The sequence below is a fragment of the Ixodes scapularis genome, unplaced genomic scaffold, assembly GCF_016920785.2.
Source record: "Ixodes scapularis isolate PalLabHiFi unplaced genomic scaffold, ASM1692078v2 PGA_scaffold7__128_contigs__length_106722199, whole genome shotgun sequence".
Lineage (NCBI taxonomy): Eukaryota > Metazoa > Arthropoda > Arachnida > Ixodida > Ixodidae > Ixodes > Ixodes scapularis.
Window position 1 is genome coordinate 44,612,540 of NW_024609882.1, and position 17,056 is coordinate 44,629,595.

The 17,056-nt window shown below is 48.2% G+C and overlaps 1 protein-coding gene and 1 pseudogene across 1 annotated transcript; one reads left to right on the forward strand and one right to left on the reverse strand.

The window, feature by feature from the left end:
- Positions 1-9,484: 9,484 nt before the first annotated feature.
- LOC121833119 lies at positions 9,485-10,752 on the reverse strand. The gene is made up of 2 exons (XM_042286217.1): positions 10,597-10,752; positions 9,485-10,501 (listed from the first exon to the last, which is right to left on the reverse strand). The coding sequence occupies exons 1-2, from the start codon at positions 10,750-10,752 to the stop codon at positions 9,485-9,487; spliced, it is 1,173 nt and encodes a 390-aa protein (XP_042142151.1).
- A 595-nt stretch (positions 10,753-11,347) lies between these two features.
- Positions 11,348-12,754, forward strand: LOC120846916 (annotated as a pseudogene).
- The last annotated feature ends 4,302 nt before the right edge of the window (positions 12,755-17,056 follow it).

Sequence of the window (17,056 nt, forward strand, 5' to 3'; positions counted from 1 at the left end):
GTAGTACAATACATTCATTCTCGAACAAAACAAAACGAAAACTTGGGCAATGTCCTTGCACACAAATTACTGCACACAAATTACTATGATGTCTTCCTCGTGTCATCATATATCGCCCACTCAAATTTTACGCTGACAGGAAATTAGGTTTTCGCAAACGCTGAGGTCGGCTAGCTACGACAGAGGCTCTAACAAGCGTCTCCTACTCTTCGCTAAGCCTTTTGGACGAGCTTTTACTGACGCCCAAGATCTGTGTCTGAACGGTGTGTTTGAAAATATCTCGGCATACTCAGCCAGGAAGAAAGCAAACATATAAATATTACGGCCATTAGCTACCGTCAAATGCGCTTTGAATAATTTCGTTCCTTTGGCACACCGCATAGAGGTTCACGCCCGTCCGACGCACTTCCGGCGAACGGTGCGACATTCTTCACACAATTGCTCGACTTTTGCTTTCTTAAAACGGTTTGTGTGTGGGAATGTGCCTATATGATTGCAGAAAAATTTTATGTGCGTACGCGATGTTGAATATTAGTAGAATGCAAGCGGGTGGGGACTTAGCTTCGTGCAGTGCTGCGGGTCAGTACAGCTAAGAGATAAGATGTGTGTTCAAATTGAGCTTTTCAATGGCGCCTCCAAGTTTTACCTCACGTACTTAGGCGTATTAAGAAAAAGAGTAGTTGCAAAAAATAATATTTCGTCTATGGACGCACAAAACAAACTTCCTGACCAGCTGTAAAGGGTCGAGTTTGATGTACGCAAACTTATTGGTCGTTACAGCTTGTTGACTCGTACACAAGCAAGATACCCGAGCTACGCAGCGTCGAGATTTCCAGCACTGGCTCGTTCACATATATCTCGAAACGCAAACAGAAAGGCTCGATAGTGTACAAAAATGCAACAAGCATGTGTGAAGACAAGCTATACGTCTCGGGCTTGTGCTATAGATTCGAGGTCTGGCCATTTAGGTTAGTTTAGAGACCAAAAATGATGCTCTCGTGACCAAAAAACGTGAGATCACGGCCGTTAATAGTCCACGCTGCCGATCGAAACCGAAACCATGCCACTCTCCTCCCTGGCCAACTAGTTTCCAAAGAGCAACGTGCGCCGTGTTGCACGCAGGGGTTTATGGAAGTAGTCCATAGAATCCCCTAGCAGTGGTAGCGAGAAGCAGATCTGGTTTTAATAAGCGCGTAAGAGTTAAATGTAGTGACCCTTTCTGGTTGAATATAGGGTGCACGTGATGTTTTGATTGTGATTATGCAGAAAGATGTAAGAAACGAATGTGCCGCCTGAACTCTGTCTTCCTCGGACAGACCGCTCGGACCCGGAGTAATTCTCCGCGCAGCCTTTTTCGGGGGAGTACGATCTGTAGCCACTCGCAACATTTCAGTTTCGTTATCAACGTTGCCGCGGGGGAATGAAGGAGTTTCGCTGTTTTTTTGTTTCGATTGCTGGGTGGGCTCTCTTGCTGTGCTTGCTTTCGTTCCTCTTGTCATGACCGACTGGCTCGAGCATACTGCGGCGCTGACATCGCTGCAGTTAATTTCAGGAGGTCTAAGAAAACGCAGTAGCAGCGAAATCAGCGACAGCGACGAAGATACCAGCTTAGCTCCAGCTCGAGTGACGACGAGGCAGCCGTTCTCGGCGAAGTCTTCGCCGACTCATTCGCCTTGCCAGCGAAGAGGCCCAAGATATGGCGTTACGTCGAAGACGTTGTGCGCACCTATTCGGATGAAGAGCTAGGTATGTCGTTTGCTAGAAGACAATACGACGAATTCCCCTCAGATGGAACTCGCCGTCCGAGATGACGGTCGCTTTACGGCATACGTGTTTGGTATTGCTTAATAGACCCTTTGCAAAACGTACAGCGCCACGACGGCAGGAAATTTTGGGAACCCTCAGTACAGATCACGCGCACGCGCTTTCTCGTTGCGCCTCCGCGACTGCGCGCGCGTCCCGGCAGCTACCGCCAGCAGCCGTTGCAGCCATCCCGCCTAGTCGTACGTCGTTGCCGGCGTACCGTATCTGTGGCAGCGTAAAGGCATCGCGACAGGTGAACTCATTCCAATACGTTATTCGTCGGAACTTACCTTCACGTATTGAAGTGTCACCAAATCCATCTAGTTTGCACCGCAACCATGGCGGGTTTCGACCAGGTTCGACAAAGCGTTGGTGCAGCAGACGACAGAATCGGTACAAAGGAGAGGGATACGAAAGGGGCAGCCGTCGGACCGTCGCTCGCCCAACCAGCGGCCCAACTCGGCTGCTTTGTTGCCGTGGTAACCTGTGCCTGCTCGCGTATGCCACGTGGAAGCCGGAGGAGGGGCGTACCGAGGACTCCCATTATTTGAAGCGCGGCGCGCGCGGGCTTTTGGGATTTTTGCAAAGGGCCTATTGCATCCTGCGGCTCGTACAAAAATACTTGTAGTTGTCTTCATCGCGTTTATATAACTGTAAGGAAAAATAAATACTGCCTCAACGTCGGGGTCACCGTTAATAAAGTAGTAACAATCAACATTTTTGTCAAAGCATGAAGTTCCGATCAGAACTTCATGCTTTCAGCAAGATAGCAATGGGAACCGAAACTGTTAAAAAGCGAGGGCAGACGCTATGAAAGCGGTGGCAGCGCGTGCAACTGGGTGGATCGCTTACTGAGGCCGACCGCTCAACGACCGCTTGCGCGGAGCGCTCGGCATCTGCCTGGGCGAAGGGCTGGATCGCTCATCCCCGCTTGGTCGCTGCAGCTGCAGCGCGAGAGTGAAGCCACCGATCGGCGATTTTGCATGTTGAAAAATCGCGTTTTTGGAGCGTTGCGGAGGCTGGCGGCAACATGCTGAACACACGTTTTCTACTCGTTCGTAGTCATCCGTCGAAGAAGCTCTTTAAAACCCGGTGTAAGCCCTGAGACTTGTCGTTGAGAACATGTGGAAGCGCAGTGCCGCAGTAAAAATGCCCAACTCATCGAAAGCAAGTTTCGCCGCCACGATGCAACGCGCAGGTCACGAGTGACCCGCGCGTTGCATCATTGGACGTTTTTCATAATGCAACGTGCGGGACCCTTGTGACGTCACACGTGACGTCAATTGTGACGTCATTATAGGAAACGTCCCATAATGCAATGCGCGGGTCACGAATGCGACTGCACATTGCATTATAGGACGTTTCCCATGACTCAACGCGTAGTTACGCCGACGGCGACGTTGGCGTCGCCGGCCCGCGCGTTGCATCATGAGACGCTTCCCATAATGCAATGCGCGGGTCACAGATGAGACGGCGCGTTGCATTATGGGACGTTTCCCATAACCCAACGCGCGGTTACGCCAACGGCGATGTTGGCGTCGCCGTCGCCGACCGCGCGTTGCATCATGGGACGCTTCCCATAATGCAACGCGCGGGACCCTCGTGACGTCACACACGCCGTCATTATGGGACGTTTCCCATAATGCAACGCGCGGTTACGCCGACGGCGACTGCGACGGCGATGCCGCTCAAGCCGGAAACGGGCGCCTAAGAGCTGCTCTCTAAAAAATTAATAGATGTAAACCAAATTAAATTTTCATTCCACAGCCATGTTTGATCCCGTCTTTTTTAACAAAACTGAAATAAGCCTTTGTTAAGTGGTTTAAGGATGACGCGGCATTAATACTAGGCCAAGGATAATATTAGGTGTCACCTTTTAGCATATTGAAGACATACCCAACCTAACGGTCATTTGTAACCATCATATAGTTCCCATATCAGCGAAAAAGCCATGTCGGTTACATATCAAAACTTGCATGGCTCGAATGGCCTGTGAAAGCAGCGAAAAAACGATGTCGGCCAGTCACCGAAAATTCAGTGGCTGAACTGGCCGGTGATAACAGAAAGAAAACGATGTCGGCCAGTCAGCGGAGACTCCACGGCTGGACTGGCCGCTGACTACAGCAAGAAAACGATGTCGGCCAGTCACCGGAAACTCCATGGCTAGACTGGCCAGTGACTACAGCAAGAAAACGATATCGGCCAGTCACCGGAAACTCCATGGCTAGACTGGCCGGTGACTACAGCAAGAAAACGATGTCGGCCAGTCACCGGAAACTCCATGGCTAGACTGGCCGGTGACTACAGCAAGAAAACGATTTCGGCCGGTATCGGGAACTTTCCGGCTGGTGCTGGCCAGTTTAGACAACGAGTCCCCGATATCGGCCGGCGTCGGTTCCTCACCGGCGTCCCTGGCCGGGATCCGCCGTACAGCTCCCGGTACTGGCCGACGTAATCCCAGTATCGGCCGACATGGTGTGCTACCTGGGAATATCCACATGCTCCGCACAAAAGCGGACCTACAGGCTATATTTACAAGGAGTGCGTCTGTTACTCAAGGAAATACGACAATCGAAACCTGAAACATTCGCCCATCACAAGCGCCTCATAAAATGTTAATAATATAAATAAACGTAGTCTGAGTTGTGACATTAAGCAGCGCAAAACGTCACGCTTGCATTGCTTAATTTCACGTCTCCGACTGCGTTCTTTTGGTCTAAACGTATGTTTCTGCATCGTCATTTGCTGAGCTGCCTCCGTAAGTTGCGGGGATCGGCTCCCTGAGTGTTCTGCGGGAAAGCAGACGCACGGGCTTCTTTTAGAGTGTAGCTTTAAGGAGCTCGTGCCGCAAAATATCCGGCGTGAGCGTCGGTAACGTGGGACAGGAAAATCCTGATTGGTCGATAGGGTCATTAAGTCAGAGCCACATGACGTTGCGCGGAAATTTCTAACAACCCACAACGCTCATGTGACAGGTGACATCAAGCGTGGTATGAAAGTGATTAAAACATGACATGTATTGCGTAATAAGGGGACACTGACACCCCCTGAAACTTTTTCTTTTTTTTTTGCCAGGCGATTTATTATGGCGTCAAAAGACTACCCAATCAATATTTTGAAACAGCGACACGTATATTTTTAATAAAGTAAAAAAAAAAAAAAACGCAGCTGCACGAAACTGAAACCGAAACTGGACTCTAGAGGAAGAGGAAATATAGAGGAGGAGAGAGGTGGCGGCAGTCACCTGGCTGTGATACTTTTTTTTCCCCCACAAACAACGAATTTGCAGTATTCTAGAAGCCACGAAAATGAGGCATCATATTTCTTTTTCATTTTTAACATTGTGTGTGTGCCTCTGATGACCTGCGGCCTCAATTATATTTGGTGGATGCCTTTAAACCATTGAAAACGGCACGTGGTCACAGAGGAGAGAGTAAGTGCGAGTCAAACCGGCCAGTTCTCGATCGGCTATTTTTGGTCGGAAATAAAACGAATTTCGAGCCGTGAATTTTCTTCTGGGTAGTTGGGCTGTCATATGAAATGTACAAATAAAACATAAATTGGCGAGCATAAACAGCCTGTTAGCGTCCCTTTAAACATCACAGCATATTTCAAGTGATTTCACTTTATGAAGTAATTCATTCGCCTTAAAGAAACAGTTCGAATAATTTTACGTAGTGGTGGAATTCAAAACCTTTACCCTTCGCTTGCGTGCCAGACACGCTATGGACTATGCCACGCAGACATTTTTCCTTCTATTGCCCGCTTTAACAAAAAAAAAAGAAGATTACACACAATGTTAAAATCACATACACGGTGGATAGTACGCGTGCATGGACTAAAACACTTTTAAGTTCTCCAGTACGTCCAGAGTTGGCATCAAGTCAGGCGGGCACTCTAAAGAGGAATAGACAGATTTTAGTTTGCAGACAGATTCTATAAAGTACGATCTTACTGGGCGCACGCCCACATCGGCGTGCCTAACCGCCATTGTGCTTCGCCATATTGCATGCAGACCCAGGAGCATGATAGGATCCGCTGGAATTTCGTTATTTTTCTCCACAGGAAGGAACCTAATACCATGTGGTATTAACGGTAAATCTTTTTTGATAGTCCGCTGGAGGACGTCCCAGAACAGTAAAGCGTCCCAGGAGTCTAGGTATACGTGTTCAATAGTTTCTGGCCTTTTACACAAAAAACCGTCAATAACCCATAGAACAAAAATATTTCTTTGGTCAAGCCACTTTTTCACAGCAAGGTAGTTTGTGTGCAACATAAAGAAAAATGTTTTTATACACGGTGCGATTGACATCTTTTTGACTATGGACAAAACGTCTTGCCTCGCACCTGCATGAAACAGAGTGCAACACATAGGCCTGGGAAAGTCGCTCTCAATAATATCACGCGTTAAGCGCTTTCAAGTGGCACTCGCCAAATACTCCTGGGAGAATCGTGCGGTTAGAAAACGGTACGCATCAATGACCTCACGAGGGAAACTACCTATCCTGCGTAGCTCGCGATAATACGAAGAAACAACATATATAGGTAGGTTCTCTGGCAGTCTGTTCATAATTACAGCACGAAGAAAGGGGTTGGTTTGCTCCTTTAGAAACATAAAACGCGAAACAACTTTCTTTACAAACACGCAAGACAATGACAGTCCGCCCTTACAAACGCGAAAGAACAAATTATCGCGACGCACACTTTCACATCCAGACTGCCAGATAAACACAGCGAAGAAGCGGTGCAACTTATGTACGTTTAATCTAGAGCATGCCAAAACCTGAAGAACATACCGAAATTTCGCAAGTAAAAAACACACAGTCGCGCGCGTGAAAATGGACATATCCCAACCTCTCCTTTTACTAGTCTTCTCGCGTGTTTTCTTAACTACCGAAAACCAGTACGCATTGAAGTTTTTTTAATGCTAGAGTGGAAAACCCAGATACCTGGTCGGCGTCGACGTAAAATTTGTACCTTGAAAAACATCTGGTTTGGTAGCTCATGAACCATGCCAAAGGCCACAACACTTCTGCCAATTGACAGCCGCACCAGTCACTTCGCAATAGTCCTTCGCCTCGCGTGCTGCCTCGGCTACCTGGTCTAGTTCTTCATCGCACAATTCTAATATACTTCTTGCAGTGCAAATATTTGACAAAATGGACCGTCCCTTAATACCACAGGTTTTGGTACTCTCCTACTATTCCTCCAATAACCGTTTGTAATCGCCGATCTAAAACTTTCATTAATATTTTGTAGTCCACGTTCGCTAATGCTATCGGCCGATAGTTCCGGATGTTTCTTGACTTTTGTTCGTCGTCCTCTTTGGGAATCAGTACAGTGTGCGTGTTTAGAAAAGAAGGTGGCAACGTTTTAGTTTCGTACTCCTCAATTAATACAGCGTGAAGATGACCAACTACGAGGTTTTTATATTTCTTGTAAAAACTGGCAGTCAACCCATCGGGTCCCGGAGATTTTTGTAGCGTGAGCTACGCTGGGCGAGGTTGAGCAGTTTGGCGTGGCTCCCAAAGAGCCGTGCTGCGCATGCGCGAGGAGCAGTGACGTCACACGGCGCACAGCTGGCGCGCCGGAGCCGCCGCCGCCGCGCGCGCTTCGCCGGTCTGCGCATTCCAGAGGGGTGACCTCATAGCCGAGTTAGACGCACTGGCGCCGCCGCGTGCCCAGCTGTGCGCCTCCGTTGCGCAGTAGCCACGTTTGACGCTGAACCGGAGCCGCTTGATAGCGCCTCTCATTTTGTGCGCATAAGCTCACGCTACGTATATCATGGCATAGCCGAGCTAAGCCACCGCAATTTTTTTTTGTCGCCAGTTCATCAATCGCTCGCTCGACCTCGGCCACACTTATAGGCTCTTCAAGCCATTCCTTTATCTCGTCACTGAGGCGTGGCATTACCGGGAGATACTCTTTTCAAGTCGTGAGTCAGTGACGTGATCCTGCCGCCGGAAGAGATAACTGTAGTAATCAGCAAATGCTTTTTCTATGGCTTCGGGACGCCTACTTAGCACGCCAACGAGTTCCATTTCAAAAATGTTTTTCTTCTTTGCGTATTGTGCTTCTGTGCTTAGTGCCCGCTTCCTTGGCTGCTCGCCCAAAATCTATTTTTCAGCGCAGGGCCCAAACAAGGACTCCTTTATACTTTTCTGCTTCTAGTTCGGCGATTTTATTGTTAGCTGTCTTAAGATGATCCGCAAACCTTCCTGGATTTTCGCATTCAAGTTTAATAACCTTTGAAGGTCGTTGAGAAGTAGCTTTTCCTCGGCCTTTTTCTAGTGTGCAAGGGTGCTGGAGCGGTACGAGGCATATGATTTAAATTCACATTTAAACCATTCCCATCTTACACTCGCGGTGCTATTCTCGTCAGTAATTTCCTAAACAATAAGTTGATGTTCTCAATAAATACCTCATCCTGGAGTAAGCTGTGTTTTTGTATGTTTCTCGCCGACAACAAGGGAGACCAAGCAACACCACCTAGACTAGGAGAAGGCCTCCGAACTGCCTCCGTGACGTCACGCACCTGGCCCGTCGACGAGAGCTGCTGAGCCGCAGAAGCTTCCCGCGCGGCGCTTACTAGAAATGCGTAAAACGCCTATTTCTGCATTGCCGCAATAGATGCATAGCATATGAAATTTTCTAACGAATACTAAGTTACATGGAGATGGAATACTGCTGCTGCGCTCCATCACGGCGGTCGTGACTGCTTCCGATGGCATTAAAAGAAAGGTACACAAGGCCCGGCTACATCTCAAAATATTTATTACAATATAAGTACAGTGTATCACAAGGAAGACGCGAACTTTTACCTCTTAATACGGCCATTATGACAGACATAACCACATTGTGCGACGAAAAAAACCTGAACAAACCAGCTTTAGAAAAGAAAAAAGAAACCCAAGCCACTTGATCATTCATAACAATGTATCAATAAGGTATGACAACGAAGAAACTTTCAGCATTTGGTACAGTAATGTTCACAGCTATAATCAAATTGTGCGACAAAAAGAAATTCCAAACTGGCCAACGTTAACGACAAAACAAACTAGCCATTAGAACATTTATTACAATGAATGAAGAGCATTCTAAAGAACAAACTTTAAGCATTTGGTACAGTCATAATCACAGCCATAATCACATTGTGCAACAAAAAGCCGAAACTGCCAGCTTAAAAAAACTAGCCATTACCGAAGTTTGCTTTATTTTTGAGTAAACTGGCAACTAGCAAAGTTTACTGTAGCGTTAGTAACTTTCTTTGCTTTGTGCACCCTTTTTCTTTTATGATAGTGTCATTCCTGCGAGCAGCATAGTTTTTCAGGAGCGTATTGACAGCCGGTTTTAAAATGTTCTTTAGTACCGTATCTGGATGGTGACTGAAGAACTGCTGAAGGCGTATCTCATCAAGCATGAGCGTCACGTTTTTTTCACGAGGCTTTAGAATGCTTGCCCTGCGCTTAATGTACCTGAGAAAACCTTCTTCGCATTGTCCCTGCTATGGGCTAACATCAAGAGCAGCACAAACTCGCTTGATGGTTGTGCGATGTGGCAAGACAAGCTTGTTGCTGTGTCGAAAAAACTTGTATGCGTGCGGAGAAATTGTGTGCAATATGCTGCAAAAAACTAAAAGCTCTGCAGAATACCGCGCACCTCCGCTCTTCTTTGTTAGCAGCTAACACTGTTCCTTCAGGAAGATCAGTGCGTCAGCCCTCTCATCATCATGCAACTCATCGTCACAAATGTCATCGAGCAATGAGAAAGCCAGTTCAAGCATTCTTCCTACCTTGTCCTCCTGTTGATGGGTCTTCTTTTCAATAGAGCCCTCCACGTCGTCCAGGAGGTTATCCAGCACACGAACGTCACGGATTTCGCCAGGAATGCACACATCATCCGACACCAACGGAGCGTACTTAAAATGCACGTGAACGGAGAGATCCTGTGACACTACCACAGACACAAGCAGCTCAGGGGCTTGTAATGCCGGTTCGATGTGGGCGAAGATGAGGCACGTCTCACGCACACGAACCTCATCGCCAGGATTGCACACATCATCCGACACCAATGGAGCGCATTTAAAATACACGCGAACGGAGAGATCCTGTGACACTACCACAGACACAAGCAGCTCAGGGGCTTGCAATGCCGGTTCGATGTGGGCGAAGATGAGGCACGTCTCACGCACACGAACGTCATCGCCAGGAATGCACACATCATCCGACACCAACGGAGCGCATTTAAAATACACGCGAACGGAGAGATCCTGTGACACTACCACAGACACAAGCAGCTCAGGGGCTTGCAATGCCGGTTCGATGTGGGCGAAGAAGATGAGGCACGTCTCACATGCTGTTGTACACCAAAACTTCCTATCTCGCTGCTCGTTAACACGAGAAATCAGTTCACAGAGATTGTGAACTTTGTGCTGTTTTTCTTCTTCTTCAAACGCTGTTAGGGACTCTTGAATGGTTTTTTGGAGTTGCTCATTTTCAGTTCGCTTTCTTTTCACTTCAGGCTCTTCTCGAGACTTGCGCGCATCCGAGATATACGAAGGACAGTCAGGAAAAATGGCTGGGAAGGCGTCTGGAGTTAGCCGCGTCAACTTCATGGGAGCTTCAATCGTTCGTCCATCGCAGTCCGTATACGTGGACGTTGTACGCAGATGATCCGGTTTGAAGTGACGCTCGCAAACCTGCGCGTGAAAGAAACAAAACACCAAATAGTATTTCTTGGGATAATTACGAGACATATTGGCCATTGGGAAGGCGCACGCTGGATACAGCTTACCTTGGGGTCCTTCAACAGCCCCACGTCGACGTCGCGCCGCCGGACAGCCCGCTGCCATTCCGCTATTCGCTTAACGTCTCTCGGAAAAGAAAACAAGCGAACTTCGGGACCATTGTCGTAATTCCCCCGACATTTCGGTACACAACACCGCCCCATGTCGCAGTATGCATTCGTCAACGAAATAAATTCGTCGAAAACGAGCACTGCAACATGGAACGGCCGTACGATGACAGAAAAACAAGCAACGCACGTGCTGTCAGCAACCCGCAAAAATGGCGACGGCTTCCCTCCCGGGTTCGCGTACGACGGTGACGCAGCTAGCGCCATCTGTCGGGAGGCGAGATAGTTATCAGAGACGCACCTAAGGTACCTTCTAAACAACATGCTGGCAAAAAGTGCTATTCCTGAAGCCTGGAAACAAGCCAAAATAAAACTAATCTACAAAGGAAAAGATAAAGACAAGAAATCATTAGACTCATACAGGCCGATAACAATACTAAGTAACGTTTACAAACTTTTTGCATCAATTCTGCAAGACAGACTGCAGAGACTCTGTGAGAAAGCCCACCTTTTCAGCGAGGCACAGAATGGATTCTGTAGGAACCGGCGGGGCAGCGACAACTTATTCACTGTCACACAACTAATAGAGCTAGAAAATCTAGATGGGTCACCAATCTATCTGGCTTACCTTGACTTGGAAAAGGCCTATGATGCAGTGCCCCATGAGAAGATGTAGTCGAAGTTAGAAGCGATGGCACTGGATGTTCAGACAGTATCGCTCTTCAGAAACATGTACGCCGGATGCAACGCCAGATACAGTTTGGGAGAACATTTATCAGGGCAGGTGAACATGATTATGGGTCTGCGCCAAGGCTGCTCCCTTTCTCTAACCCTGTTCAACATCTACATCAACAATCTCATTCTGGAGCTGCAAGCCAAAGGGCAGGGTGTTTCTTTCACAACCATTACCTCCAGTAATGACATGGAAACAACTTATATTCCAGTACTGGCCTTTGCTCGTGATATACTTTGTTATCAGAGAAAGAAACTCACCTTCAAGACATGCTCGATATCTGCACTCGAATTGGGAATGAAGCGGGATTCAAATTCAGTAAGGAAAAATCAAAGTGGATGGGCTATAATGTTCACGAGCCTAACCACACGTTTAGAGTTCAGGAGGTGGAAGTAGAACATACCAAGGAATACAGGTATCTGGGAGTGACTCTTCAAGAAGGCCCGATGTACTTGGAACTCCACGAGAGGAACACCCTAAAGACCTCCAACATCCGAAAAGGTCACCTGTGGAACATGGCAAAGTATTCCTATAACCCATACACCCTTGCGAGGGCACTGTGGAAGAGTGTCGCAGTACCGGCGGTCACCTATGCTAACGACGCAGTGGTCTTCCAACAGACCACCCTGAAGACACTGGATCGCCATCAAGTGGAAATCGGGAGGTGGGCACTGGGCGGAAACGGGGCAACTGCAGACCTGGCCGTCACGGGAAAGATGGCCTGGTCGACTTTCAAGCAACGGGATGCAAGGGCCAAGCTTGGATACCTCGGGCGCCTGATGCACATGCCAGACGAAGCGTACGCCAAAAGGACATTCCACTACGTTAGATACCGCAGCAGCAGGACGAACTGGTCAAACAACTTCGCCAGGCTCGACTCTGTGTACAGCAAAGGGACAAGGCGACATGAGGCCACATCGGAGAAAGGATGGCTCAAGGCTGTGACAGAGGAGGTGAACGCGATTGAACTTGAGGCCTGGAGACAAGCGGTGAGGAAAAAGCAGAGCCCCTCAGAGCATCTACGCGCTCCACAAGCCTGAGCCGTCTCCCTGCACACACTATCGAGGGGACCATGAAAGTGCGCTACTGTTTCAGGCACGGGTAGGAGCGCTGATGACAGGCTGCCGACGTGTCCAACTCTTCGGAGACACCGACACAGCCTGTCATCTGTGCGGGCAGTTAAGAGAGGACGTCCTCCAAATGCTGCTGTGGTGCCCTGCCCTAGACCACTGTCGACCGCCCTGGGCGACCAGCGAAGAGAAGATTCCCGAAATGCTGGGATTCGGGGAAGGAGCCCACGGTTCACTAGCAACCAAGCGCATTCTCCTTGAATGGGAGAGACTGCGTCTGATCGCCAACCAGTGAAAGTGTCCCAAAAGTGGGAAAAGCTAAAACAAAACAAGAACTAAAACTTTTACCTGTGTCGGCAATTTGAACTTTTGCTGACCCCCCTGTCTCAAAAGGGGTTAGGTACCGCCAACTAACTAACTAACTAACTAACTAGGAGCCTTGAAATTTCTGGGGCAAGGTGCGATGACGTCAGAGAGAAGGAGGGGAGAAGTGCGGAGGCCTTCTCCTAGTCTAGGTGGTGTAGGACCAAGGCATGGTCGGAAAAAAGACTGGTGACACATTGAAGTCGTCAAAGCCAGTTAAAACTTCAATAGTCACGAACACCCGATCAAGGCGAGCATGGCTTGAGGACTGAAAATGCGTATACCATACACCTTTGGTACGCCTTTGATTATTAGCAACATCCTGTAACATAAACTCCGTTATCATCTCTTCTAAAACTTCTGTGCTACTATCGCGTTGAAGATGTTGAGTGGATCGGTCACGTGCATCGCATACAAAATTGAAGTCACCCAACAAAAAAAATATTTTGTGACATTCTAACTAAGTACAGTTGCCCTCAAAAAACACTTTTCTTGCATTCGAGTCATTCGGTGCGTATATATTAATTATGCGGTACCCAACATTGGTAGTAATGCAATCACATTAAACAAACCGCCTTTCACTGTCGGCAATGGCAGATTCAACTTGTGCATTCAACGATTTCTTTAAAAACAACATACACCCCCCAGATATTTCATTTGCGCGCCTTACGCCAACTTCAATATAATGTAAGAAAGGAGCCAGCAGGCGCGCAGTCTCTTCGTAACTTTGAACGTTTGTCTCATGAATTGCGTGGACGTCGATCTCGTTGTCAATGAGAAGCCTATCTAACCTGGTATTGTTTGCGACGCGAGGCAAACCCACGGACGTTCAGCGTCGCGACCTTCAATTTATTGATAAGGTTGGACGTCCTCGCGAAACAGGGACTCACATAGTCGAGAGCCTCTCACCAGGGGCTGGTTTGGGGCCGCATCAGCCGGCCGGCTTGTCCGGGCCTCTGGGTTCAGGCACGAAGCTCGGAGAAGGTCGTGGGGCCCTCTTTTTCGGTGGTGCACTCTTCACTGGTGGTTCAGACTGACTTGTATCGTTACCACGAGCCGAAGGATGACTCCATGTAGGAACACCAGCAGACGGGAGGGTGCCTCACGGTATACTCTAACACCTATGTACTATCGTGGACACTGTTAGCTGTAACATGGCAGCGGCGGCCGTCCCGTGCCCCCAGCGCCACATATCGGGCGCCGTCCAAAACTCCGCGCATACGCCGTGTGGCGGACAAGCTCTTTCCGTTTGCTAGCACACCCTCGCTCTGTCGTCTGCTAGGCGCAGAGCGGGCGATGCCACAGTGCTGCTCGTCTGGTACCCTCGCCATAGCGAACTAGAGCCCTAAACTCGTCAAACACAAAGTTGGAGCCGAAAGTTCGCGGAGCGCGCTGATTGGACGTCCGCGACAAAAGCGCAAAGTCATCGTCGTGGTTGTCCAATCGGTGCGCTCCGTCAACTTCGGCCCGAACTTTGTGTTTGACGAGTTTAGGGCCCCTGGTCTCAAACTCATTTTAAACCGGCGAGTTTTATTGGGGCAGATTGCAAAGTCATTGGGGAAATAGCGCTGTCTACGTTGTTTTTTTAATTTTTTTTTGGCTTTTTCAGAAGCAAACGTGCGCAATGCGTCTTTAACAATATGCGTTCACAAACCTGTATGAGCGCAGCAAGTGTGATACAGAAATAGACTGTTATACTCCGTTTCACCTCAAGTCCGAGCGCAGCGTACGCTACAAAACGACAGAGCCAATCAAATAGCGGGAAAGGTGCAACGTCACGGAGTGCATAACCGGGGAACCCGATAAGGTGCAAAAATTGCGCTTTTGTCGCTGCTTGGTTGGCCCTGTCGTCTCGTAGCGTCCCTAAAGTGAAACGGAGTATAACTGCAAGTTTGTCCTATAAAAGATGTAATCTACCGTGACTTTACATTTAGTGGCGATGATTATCCTTAGCCAGCGGGTTCAGGGAATCAACCGTAAGCACCTCTTGCGCGGTGGTTCGCTGAACCGTGTTCAGCGAAAATTTGCGAGCGCAGTGGCGTCGTCTGCTCTGTGCCTTGCAGACAAGAAAGCGCCACACGGCCGCCACACGGCGCATGCGCGGAGTTTTGGACGGCGGCTGCTATGTGGCGCTGGGGGTACGGGACGGCCGCCGCTGCCGTTTTATAGCTAGCAGTGTCCACGATAGTACAGATGTATTTAGATCGTCAGAAAGCACACTCTCGCGGTCTCTCGCTAATCTTTTTAATGGGTCACTTACAACACCTCCCAACTAAGGAGTCGCTGCTGTGATGTCCGAAAGCAATGGGAGCGAAGCCTTTGTTCCCGGAGTCCCAACCCCGCCCAGGTCTTCCCTTCGCACAAACGATCATCTCGCACCAGCAGAGTGCTTCAAATATGTCGGATAAACCTCTGTTGAAGTTACGCCAAGAGGGAGTACAAGAAGAAACGGAAGAAGTCTGCTAAGCTGCGCCGGCACCTCCGTATGGGACAAAAACGAGAAGAAAAAGGGAAACGACGATGACGAACGGGAACGACTCAACGTTTTGACTTTGTAAGCTTTCAAATGTCGATCTTTTATTCAGAGTGTTGTATATAGTAAATTATTGCTAGTTGTGTGGGAATGAATCGATTACTGTGACGACCCGCAGCGACGTCAACAAAAATGTGGTGCCAAAACCCGGGATTGACATTGTTGCGGATCGTTCAAAGATGGAACGTGAGTCACCCTTCACATATAATGGACGTTCTTAAGAAAAAGTGCCACGCTATCGGGAAAAAAGTAACTCGACTGGTGAACGACGCGGAAGGGTTGTTAAGTGCCCCAGGACCGAACGCAGCTGAGATAGAGATGCTCATCGAGCGTCTTGAACTAGCTCAATGCCAACTCAACAACGCCAACTCCGCCATCCAATTGCTGGTTTGAGAACAAGACGGAGATGCAGAATCTGCAGAAGTCGCTGAGTACGCAGAGAAGATCGTCATATACTTGACCAAGTTCTAGAACTAGCTATGGCGCAACTGGGAATGGCAGCATTACACCAGTGGCAGTTAGTTGAACGAAAACGAGGACAGACTAGCAACATCAACATCAAAGAAGGTCAGACCTATTTATTTATTTATTCACAGTACCCCGAAGGACCAATTAAGGGCATTGCATGAGGAGGGGGGAACATTAAGTGTAAGCATGAATCAGAACAAAATAACAAAAACAATTGAAACACCCACACGCACACCGAAAAAAAACAAATAAAACTTGGGTCGCACGAAGACAAAAACAAACGCAAAGGGAAAACATGTAAATAAAAGAAAAAAAAATGTGCGCCAGAAACCCCAAAGTTCATGATTTAAAATATATGATTGCAAACAATTAAAACGAAAATAAGAAAGCCTGTTGACGCAAAAATGACAAAGTAAAAAAGGCATCAGAACAACAAAACAGCAAAATTCTTGATGTTGTGGAATGGTGCAATGGTGGAAAAAAAGGATTGGAAAAGGCATTACAAAACACTTTTTTATCATATATGTTGACAATGTCTTCGGCAAGACCGTTCCAGTTATTGATTGCGCTACGTAGTGCTGAGTTATTAAATACGGCTGTTGACCCAAAGATGCGTTTGGAGCATTTGCTATTATTTTGACGATTTTATATTTTATTCGGCGGTTATAAAAGTAATGAGCCGGATTTCTGCTCTACAAACTGATCACGCTTAGCCGACAACTTAAAAACTGGCTACTTTTCTGGAACCAGTTTGATGCCGCTATTCACCGGAACTCTGATTTGACAACATACAAGTTTAGCTACCTAAAGGCGGCACTGACAGGGGATGAAGCGGCAGCCATCGATGGACCGAAGTCCACAGCGGAGTGCTACGCGGAGTCCAGCGATCTCCTGCAGGGGCGGTTCGGGAGTCAAGAAGCGCTAATCCAATACCACATGAAGAGCTTCATGGATATACCACATGTTCCACCCCAGCGCAGTGTCAGAATCCTGCGGAGATTGTATGATAGTTTTCAAGCCCGTGTAATTGGTCTTAAGGCGCTGGGAGTGAGCGGAGAATCATGCTGCTTAATGCTTTACCCAGTGCTCCTTCGAGCGCTCCCAAGAAAAATAACCGTCGGATACCACTGTAAGACATCGCAGGGGGATGCGGGAATCGCCACGCAAGTAGAACACCAGTGTCAGAGAAAAGCTTGGAACCTACCACGAATCGCACGCGCCTGAGATCCCTCG